The 10,796-nt window shown below is 38.5% G+C and overlaps 1 protein-coding gene across 1 annotated transcript; it reads left to right on the top strand.

The window, feature by feature from the left end:
- Positions 1 to 424: 424 nt before the first annotated feature.
- On the top strand, positions 425 to 10,340 carry LOC146651566 (uncharacterized). The gene is made up of 6 exons (XM_085384585.1): positions 425 to 4,012; positions 6,266 to 6,367; positions 8,123 to 8,179; positions 9,141 to 9,233; positions 9,456 to 9,641; positions 9,764 to 10,340. The coding sequence occupies exons 1-6, from the start codon at positions 1,409 to 1,411 to the stop codon at positions 9,893 to 9,895; spliced, it is 3,174 nt and encodes a 1,057-aa protein (XP_085240711.1). The 5' UTR covers positions 425 to 1,408; the 3' UTR covers positions 9,896 to 10,340.
- Positions 10,341 to 10,796: the final 456 nt, after the last annotated feature.

Below are 10,796 nucleotides of genomic sequence, written 5' to 3'. Positions count from 1 at the left end.
CAGATGTCTTCACCAGACTATTTTGGGGATAAAATGTAGTGACAGCACGGCTGGAACAATGCCCAGATTGGATAAGTCGAATGAGCAGAGGCGCCAATGCTGACATCATTGGCATTAATTAAGTCCAGAATGCATTAATCACAGTACTAGACATTACATTTGCTTACATAGTTATACAGAGAGTTTGCAGTAAAACTGATCTAGTACAACTGATCTAGTGCTGTCACACGAGTACAGTATGAATTCTGTCTTCTCTCTGTCTCCCTATGATCCAGGTTCTGTTGCTGTTTTCAGCTCAAAGAAGTCTTACAGCAGAGGTTTTCTTCGCCGTCTCTTCAGTTGTCTGTGTAACAAAGACGCCAAACCACCTCCAGTAAAAATCAACGCCCCTCTCTCGCTAGAAGAAAATGGGACAAAAGTAAGTGCATCTTTTAACCCCCCTCCCTTGCTCTTCCCTGAGATATCAACTTTCTCTCACCCTCCCCCTTGATCATCTTTGAACAGCATGTGGGCAGCATGATTGGCAGCTGTTTGATGCCTGAAACACATGTTTTCTTGGCTTCCATATTGGTTTCTTGGCTTTCATGTTTACAAGAGCATCTCCCCCGGGCTTGGTGAAAAAGTACTCCATGTTCAGACATCAATCATGGACTTGTAGGAAAGCCGGAAATGGCGTAAATGTTGCAGAAATGCATGCCTGATCTGTCATTGCTGCTTTGCAATGCTTTCTCGGAAGATGCCATTGATCAACACATGTTAGCGTAGCTGTTTTTACCCTTTTAGTAGAGGGGAATTCTGGTAGACAGTATGAGTTGTTCTTCTTCTTCTTATCATCATTATTATTATTATTATTATTATTATTATTATTATTATTATTATTATGTTTGAAGGTAGGGTAAATATAAAGAACCATACTAATTAATATTAGATTATAAATTCATAAACAGAAACTTGTGTGATGACAAAATATAAAAATGACTGGAATGTGAGGGCCTGATCTTATGTTTCATACAGTTTTTTTTTTTCTTGTGTTTTTGGACAACTGACAATACTAATTATGGTTAAACTTGGTGTAGCCTTTGAAAACATCACTTTTGGCTGCTACGGTCTCAAGATCAAGTGGCCAAGACGTTCTCAAGTGTCAGTTTCATATTTATGCCTTAGTTCAGCCTTTTATTGAGATTTGATATTCCACAAGTTATTTGTCACGTCTTTCCAAGTCCCCAAAATAAATTTCTTGGTCTCTGGCAAAGGGAGGGTCGAGTCAAGTGCTCAGTCTCAGTTTTGGTTGTGACAACCTGTCATGTCATCAGGCATGCTGCTCCTGTTGCTGTTACTCTCTCATGCAGACTGCTACTCCCCCCCACCAGCTCTGTGACTTTTCACTCTGAATGGACTTTACAGTTGGATGCCAGTCATTTGGGAGTTGGTCTCTACAGATACAAATGCATGGAGTAAAAGCTTTGGACAAAGTCTGATAAATACTTTCGTGATGTATTTGGAAAACTCTGAGCAAAACAAAGGCACTAGAGAAGGGGAACCATCCACTGAAGCCATGTTTGCTGAGCAGTGCCAGGTCCCCAGATTAACAGAAGCTGCAGATCTCACTGGCCCATCAAAGGGAAGTGCTGAACTAGGAGTAAAGGTCCTCCTTCAGGAATATACTGAGCAGGCTGTCAGCGAAGAAATGGACCCATCTATTCCTTGTTTGGAACAATGCAACCTGAACTCGGATGAGCTTGAATCCTGCACATACTTTAATGGACACGCTGACAGCTTTGAGCAATATTCAGAGAGCAATGGATTTTTTGAATCCGACCAGATCCTCGATAAGTGCGAGACTTCAGAGTTAAGCCAACCGTGTGATGAATGTACTCAACACTGTGAGTGTTTTAAGTCCTCTGAACACTGTGGTAATCATAGCTCAGCTTCTGAATGTAGTGCTTGCTGTGAACAGTGCGCAGAACACCTCCAATTATTTCAGAAATGTAAGCCCTCCGATCAGCAGTTGGAGATTTCTGACCTTGACGCTGATGAATTGGAAGTGAACTGTGGCAGTTTGGGCCTTTGTGGAAGGTGCGATTTCAACCTTGAATGCACAGACCACCCCGAGGCTCTACAACAATATGAGCCGTCACAACAGCAGAGTGACGGCTTTGACTCCGAGTCAGACACATCAACAGAGAACTTTCAGCAATGTGAAACCATGGACTCACTCAACTGTAATCCTGAAGTCTGTGAGTACGACGAAATATCAGATGAAACTGAATTTACAAATGATGAAGATGATGAAGAAGCAGAGGAAGAAGATTATTATGATGATGATGATGGCGATTTTGAAGATGATTTGAGCTATAAAGCCAAACAAAATGAAACAGAGTTCAGTGATGAAGAATCTCACAGTTCCTCAGAAGACACACCTGTACAAGTTTACTTTGATGACACTGAAAATGTTGCCTTTGCAACTGATCTCTGGGAGACGCACGAGTACACCAAAGAAGACTTTCAACAAGCTCTTACGACAGAGGTGTCCACGGAATCTGGTGAGCCGTGTGGAAATGATGACTACGAAGTAAGCCAAGAACCGTATAAATCCGAGTCCAGCGGTGAAGAAGATGGTTCCTCAGATTGCTCCTCTGTGGAAACCAAATCCTTTAAGACTTGTCCTGAGGGCAGTATTCCATCTGATCCCTTCTTCGATTCATCTGAGGAATCTGACAAAGGACCTCAGGAAGATTCCAGCGACGAGCAGACAGAGTGGGAATCTTTTGAAGATGAGGAAGTACAGCAAAGTGATGAGAATAAATCGAAAACTGTTGATGTCACTGTTGAGGATTACTTTGATTTGTTTGACAAAGTGGACTATTACGGACACATATTTACACAAAAGCAGCGCTACATCTCTTGCTTCGATGGCGGAGATATCCATGACCACCTGTATCTGGAAGAAGAGGCAAAGAAACATAAAGCCAAAACTTTATATCAGTTTGAAGATATTAACAGGGAAGCTAATGTAAAAGACACAGACACTTGTTCTGACGATGCATCTGAAGATACTTATGAGGAAGTGGATGTGGACCAGAGTGATGGGTCTTGTAATTTAGAGACTCAATCTGAGGATTGGCTCATCGCAAAATCAGAATCAAGTTTTGAAGAGGATGACGAAAGCAAAACAGAGAACGGTGTCGTTTATGCAGAAAATGATGAGACAGCCGAGGATGATAAAGCCCCTATTGATGAAGAAGCGTGTGCCTCTGATGACCACGTTTCTGAAGAAGCTGAAGTTCGCCCATCCACTGGTCCCGAGGGGAGCATGTTTGCACCATTAGCCAAGGAAATTTCTGTTGAAGGTGATGCTTATGAAGATATTTTGTGCAGTTCTCACTATTGTGAACCCAAACCTTCTGCAATTGATGAGACTGCGAGCATCACTGATTACACAGAGGATGACAAAGCCAAGCCTGAGCCTGAAGACGACGTATTTATTACATGTTCTGAAAAGGAACCGTACTGGTCACTTATAGATAATGATGAAAATAGACAGCTTTGTGAGCCAGGTGTTGAGGAATACGATGTCTATCAGATTAAAAGCATTCAGTCATCTTTTAAACAAGCCCTGAATGGATTTATTTTAGAAAGAAACTCGCATGATCAAATAACTAATGATGAGAATGCTTCTAGGAGTCAGAGTCAAGATGCTCTAATATCTCTGAAAGAGCTGGCGGCCACTGGGTTGTGCCCAGAGGAGTGCGTGTCCGACACATTTGGAATTAATGAAGTTATTGACATGAACAGCTCAGCTGTTGAAGAGGAGTGTGTGTTAAATGAGATTTCAAAAGAAACTGGACCCCCTGTAGGAATTATTCACAGTGTTCAGGAAAGGGACATGGTGCTTATGAAGACTGAAGATAACAATGATTCTGAACAAAGCAGAGAGTCAGACGAGGATCAGAGTGACGATGAGTCCTATGAGACTTGTGAATGTGATTACTGCATCACACCAACTGAGGAGGTATAAGATAAGAAGTACTTCATTTATCCCAAAGTTGAGAAATTTGTTTGGTAAAATTACATTAAACACAACAAACATATAAAAAAAATTTATCTTTAAAGTAAAACGAATTGGAAATAAATTTGAAATATAGTAAAGCAGAAATGGGTATAAGTTTGTTATACATGATAATATTTAAAAATTTTCCAAGTTATAGCCCGACCAAAGTATCAGGGATTAAACATCAGGCAGATACAATGGTGTCTGATTTTATAAAATAAAATTAAAAAATTAAGTACAGAAGAGACGAGAGGAACACCTTAAACCATGTTATGCGTGTGGTATGCAAAATATCCAACATTAAAAGGGTACTCTGTAACTTCCCTGCTGGCAGCATGTGATTGGAAGACCATAAACAGAGTAATGGTTTACTTCTGCTTGACTTGTTGTGACAATGAAAAAAGATAAGATTTATTTTTTTTAAACGGAATTGTCATATTATCTTGGTAAGGAGTTGTAAATAAGTAACAGATGTACATTTTTTGTTTTTACAAAAAAGAAAAAAAAGAAAAGAAAATAGCAGGAAATATATAAAACCAATGAGAGAGAGAGAGAGAGATAGATAGATAGATAGATAGATAGATAGCAAGCAAGCATTGGTCTTCATAAAGGAAGCTTAACACAGGCAAGCTTCCTTACACTAGCTGACTCAAAAAAATCTAAAAATGCCTGTGGAGGTAACGGTTATCATAACAGTGGTTAACAAATTTCTCTGTTTTGCTGGGCTTCAAACTGTGTGTGCACTCATGTACATAGGGGGTATTTAACACGTCATAAGAATACTTCTGTGCAAAATGATTACTGTGAGTGCCGCCTACTCCAAATGTTATCTGATGAGATCTTTAAAGAACACAAAAAATATAATCTTCAAATACAACATAATCACAAATAAAATAAGAGATTAATGCTAAAAATAATCAGTATTGTAATTCAGTAGCCCTATTCAGTATTTGTAAAAAGTGTTAAAATAAAATGAACCTTAATCATTTTAATGCTTAGTGCTGCTCAGTGCTGATGTCCAGTTTTAAGGTATTGAACGACTGAACAGGAATTCTTGGCTTGTGTTCTGTGCTGTCGTAGCTCCAATTCTATTTGCTTAAAAGAAACTTGTCAGCAGAAACGAGGAAAACAACATTTGTATATTTTCTGCATCACCAAATAAATTCCTGTGATTGAAGAGTAGGTGTGTAACAGAAGTGACTTTTAAAAACATAAAATAAAGAAAAGAGAAATAGATCAGGTTTAAATATGTGATAAAATATTACTTTAATTTGATTTATTTGCCTTTTTATCCTCTAAATATTTAAATAAACAGTGAATTTTTTGACATTGTTAACTAATAAATGTGCATTTTCAAACTGATGAGTCTTGCTGCGGATGGGGTCAACACAAAAACGTTAGCTACCTTAAAAAGAAAAAAAGAAAAATAGCTTTTAGCCCTTTTTATCATGTTAACTCAAAGGTTTGTGGGAGAAAATAAGGCGATAAATACAAAATGAAGATTTTACAAATTAAATAATTAATCAATCAAAAAATTTAACAAGAAATTAAATAAGGAGGAGAACCTATATGTTAAATTAAAATAATAGTAATTTCCTTTCTTTGCACGTTATTGAATGCATGTTTTTATCATTGCAGTATTTTTGGTGCATAATATTACCTTCTTTTGCTATCTTAATCTTATCTTAATTAATATTTTTATCTTATTTTTTTCATTTGATTGTTCTGATGCCAACCGTGGCAGTGAACACACAGAACTGAGACTTGGCATATTGTGTGGTATCTGTGTCAAATTCCAGCTCTGCCATTAGGCTCACGTGGCAGCTCACTGATGGACAACACATCCATCAGTGTTACCAACAACCTGTTTGTTCATACCAACTTGTTTTTAGAAGCCGAATCACATTAATGAACTCTAATCACTGACCGCACGTTGACGGATGAGACACACTATAGCGATATCTACATGTTCCGTCAGCACAGTAGCAGCTGTACCATCCCAGGTTCCCCGTAACCTCTTACTGAAACAACACAACACTGTTAAAGCGCTTAAGTGACTAGAAACACAAGCACACACTCATAATAATCCGAATGACTTTCCCAGCATATTGAAATGGTGAGACCGTATTTCTTGCGCATGTTGTATTTGAAACTTCACTGAAAAAATGTTTTTGCCTTACACAGCTGAGGTCTAAACTGTGTGCTCTTCTTCAGCTGCCCGGAGAACCACTGCTCCCACAGATGGAATCAAATGATGAAGGAAAAATCTGTGTGGTCATTGATTTGGACGAAACACTAGTGCATAGTTCATTTAAGGTAAGATAGATAGATATATATATATATATATATATATATATATATATATATATATATATATATATATATATATATTTATTTGGATTATGATGATTCTGTAGACCTTCTTACATTCTTGGCCTTGGTTCACATGGACCCTCTTGCTCTTATTTCTACTAGGCTTCCATGTTAAAGTAATTAGTCTACCTGCGGAAAAAAAAACATACAAAGGAGACACATGATTGGTACAAATTTAGGGGAGACACAACATATTTTATATTTTTCACAATCCAGATCCAGCCTTCAACATAAAACCCCAAGATCTTAGGAAATTAATATTAGATTTTATAGAAAGAAAAGTAAATCTGTCTTCTATAGAACACCTACATAAAATTCATATTTACATAAGATATTTTGTGAAACTATGTTACTGCATTCATGAGTGTTGATATACTGTATTGCGTGTTTTTAATGAAGTATCATGCAGCTTCCTTTCGGGCTGTTTGATACCTTGTATGGTAGCATTCAGTGAATAAAGTAATCAATGCCAGAAGTCGAGGCTCCTGTATCACGACAAATTATGTAATGAATGCTGCGTGCTGTTTAGTCCTTCTGCGGTCACAGCCTGTCCTGAAAGATGTCACCGGATATTAGTGTCGGCTAAACGGGGTCACACCTCCTCTGAGCTCCATGTTTAACACAACGCGGAGTGTAAAAGTTGCTGTTACTTTGACACATGAACTGCTTTAAGAGTTCTTTATATCTGAAAGAAAGGGTGGTTTGTTTGGTTTTTTGGGTTTTTTGGGGTTTTTTTTTTTTTTTTTGCAAAAAGCTGCTAAAATTAATGTCATAATGAAATGAAATTAGCTTTGGGTGCACAGTGTTTGATCTGGAAGAGATCTCAGTGACCTTCTCTACTGTGGTTTAGAAAATCTTACCATTAAATGATCAAACAGTTACATCAAACATGAAAGAAAATAATAATAATGTATAAAAGAAATGTATGGATGTTTAGTTAAATGCATAAGAATTTGTATGCAAAGTATCACTACACAGTTAAAGCCACAAAAGAACATAATAGTGCAAATTAAATCAATGTAATACAGAGGTAGATATAAATTATCACAAGTTTAAAAAAATGCATTACAGTATAATCACCCTGTTTACCAGTGAAGGTGAGAAAAAAGCCAGTCTTGTCTATACTGGGGTGTTGAAATGCTTGGAAGCTGTTGAAATGTTCTTGTTAGCTCACACAGCCTGCTCGCTGTAAGCTGATGGTGAGCAGATCTAAAAGAGGATGGAGTTCAAGCTGCTGCTATTGCTGGTGAAATTTGCTTGAGAATAACGACAATGTTTTATTAACTTTGTCTGCCATTAGAATAAATGATCAAAATCATTTGCACTATTTGCTGCTGCAGGAAATAGGAAAATCCCGTGCACGTGAATGCATACTAACAGCTTCTGGATATACTCAATCTGTCTTACTTGCATTAGCTCATAGTATACCAATTTAGGCCATGGTCTTATACCATATATGGAATACACTTGCAATGATGCTGATATCAGAGAAGCAGCCTTCTCACTTTCTATAGTGCCTATGTTTCAGTAATCGATGGGAGAAGAATCCATTTATTCAGTGTTTGTGCTTCTCAGAGGCGGCTGGCACAACATTTTTGCTCAATTTGTTGCCGTCATTCTTTTCTCTGTTTCAAAGAGTTCTTTGGAGATTATAAGTTAAACGTTTTTTTGTTTGTTTTTTTCTTTTGTTTCAAACAGCCAGTGAACAATGCAGATTTTATCATTCCAGTGGAAATTGATGGAACAGTTCACCAGGTAGGACCTTTATCTGCTTAAGTTACTGTTTGCTGCTATAGTAAATTTGACATCACAAGGGACCCTAAATCTCTTTTTTCCCCCATGCACTCACCATGCCTGTTGTAAACATCAAACACAGACGTTTATCCTTGCTTCAGTTTGCACGCGAAGTAGTGTACATGCAGCCTGACAGAGCTGTAGCCCTCTCTGTTGATGGCTCCAAGCAGCAGGTGCCTATTTCAGTGGCCTGACGAAATGAAGGAAGCTTGGCAGGCTTCTCAGAAAACACGGCCATTAATCTCAGTATGCTGAGCATATTATGTACGGTGCTCATTGGGATGGCATTACCTTTCCCCTACTGGCTTCAAATGGCAACTGCAGTCTGTTGTGCTTGGCCAGAAGAAAGAAGAGCTTTCAAAAGGCCTGGGTCTGTTTCAAGTAATCCAGGATAGGCTTGTTAAAGTGGGGAAAGCCTATTCGGGATGACTTGGTTCAGAAACAAGGCCACCGGCATCTCAGTGGAGGTAGATGTAGAGTTCTATTAAGGTGCTTCTGCTTTTTTTTTATTGCACATATTATTTCTTCTTTATGTTATGATAATAATGGCATATGTAGTTGACATGATCACTTTTCATTAAGGGATATTTTTGATAAAAAGAGAACTGACATGTTTATTGGCTGTTTTTATATTCACTTCAGTTTATTTACAGCAGTTGTTTCAAGAGCCTTTATGTTGTAAGGAACGCAAGAACCACGGTGACAGTGGGGAGGAGGAACTCCCTCTTAAGAGAAAGTGATATCCAACACAGCAAGGTTCAGGGAGGGGTAGCCTTCCCCCTCACCCCAAGATTTTACTAATAGACTTGATCTGAACTACAGTGTTTATTTACATTTGTTGTCCTTTGAGCTTTTTATGGTCAGAATCTGTCTCTAATAGCAGCACCAATTCTGGATTTATTTCTTTTTCTCCTGCACTCAGGTGTACGTGTTAAAGAGACCCCACGTTGATGAATTCCTAAAGAGGATGGGAGAAATGTTTGAGTGTGTTCTGTTCACTGCAAGCTTGTCAAAGGTATGTCCTCATCCTTTATAAGCAAACCATTACACTTAGGATTACTGGAGGAAAAGACTCATTTTCTGAGTGATCACCAAATGTTTTCAGTTTGCGGTTTTGTACGTTTGGTTTCAGACTGCTATAATAACCTTGTAGTTATGTCATGGACTTGCATTAAACCACTTGGAGGATAAAGTTACGAGATGGCAAATCCAGTTTGTTTTGGTATTGCTTCTATAGTATGCGGATCCTGTGTCAGACCTGTTGGATAAATGGGGGGCCTTTCGGAGCCGTCTTTTCCGGGAAGCTTGCGTCTTCCACAAAGGAAACTACGTAAAAGACCTGAGCCGTTTAGGAAGAGACCTCAACAAGGTTATCATCTTGGACAACTCCCCAGCCTCCTACATCTTCCACCCCGAAAATGCAGTATGTCATTTAGATTACTTTGTCATTTAGATTACAAACACTGTCATTCACAGAAAAGTCATAGTGGACTATCTAAAAGAATTTCTAATCCCACCATCTGCTACTTTTGTCCGCACCTCCAGGTTCCTGTAGCATCCTGGTTTAATGACATGTCAGACACTGAGCTCCTCGATCTTATCCCGTTCTTTGAGAGACTAAGCAAGGTGGACGACATCTATGACATTCTCAAACATCAGAGTACTTCACAGAGTTAACAGAGGCGGGATAATAGGATGAAGATGAGCACCAGCGGCTGTCATCCGGGGGCCACGGAGGCCGGTGGGCAGAAGGCTCCACAGTGCTTCCCAATACAAGGACCACACTGCAATAAAGGGCTGTCATTTAATCTAAGATTCTCACAGCAGTACTGCATTCAAAGTGACAGCAGCCTTCCAGCTGGGTTGAGTGCTGCTGTGCAGGAAGTTGACCTGAACGCTGTGACAGATCTGTTTTTCTTTTTTGTGATGTCCAAGATGGTTCATATGTGATTAAATGACTTCTGGAGATATCTTTTGCAGTGCAGCTAGCGTGTTGTTGTTGTCGTTTTGTGACAGCACTGACCTTTGTAAGTTTGCTGTAAAGCTAGATTGTGCGAGCAGTTGTTCAGCGTGATATTACAAATTCACCACTATCAGTCATTTTAATGTCAGTGAAGCAAAAGCATTTGAAGTTTTCACACAGCAAATAACACATCACCGAAGACTGTAGCTCAAATCCTGCTGAGCTAATATATATACAAAAAAAGGTTCATCTTGTATTGCTTATTTTGATGTTTTCTAAATATTGTATGTTTTACTGTATGTCTCTGAAAAGCTTTGAATAGAATATACCATTTAATGTAGCACTTGCTTTTACATGTAAAAGATGTTTTTCTTTCTTCATCTTTTTTTTGCAATAGAAAAAAATATCCATTAGTCTGCTGTTAGTGAATATACACTGCTCAAGAAAATTAATGGACTACTCATCACAGTCCGTCTGATAAGGAAGCAGAAACCAATGAATCCATTGCACCTACTTAAGTCAAAGCTATGACAGCTACACTGGAGAGATGACAACAAGACAACCGACAAAAAGTGAGCGTTTTTCTTTAGTTTTGCTTTTTGTTACGGTTCTTGT

Source organism: Rhamphochromis longiceps, linkage group LG16, assembly GCF_057381845.1.
Source record: "Rhamphochromis longiceps isolate RC_006_pf linkage group LG16, R_longiceps_female_GT1.1, whole genome shotgun sequence".
Lineage (NCBI taxonomy): Eukaryota > Metazoa > Chordata > Actinopteri > Cichliformes > Cichlidae > Rhamphochromis > Rhamphochromis longiceps.
The sequence above is the reverse complement of the archived record's forward strand: the minus strand, read 5'-3'. Positions and strand labels throughout refer to the sequence as shown.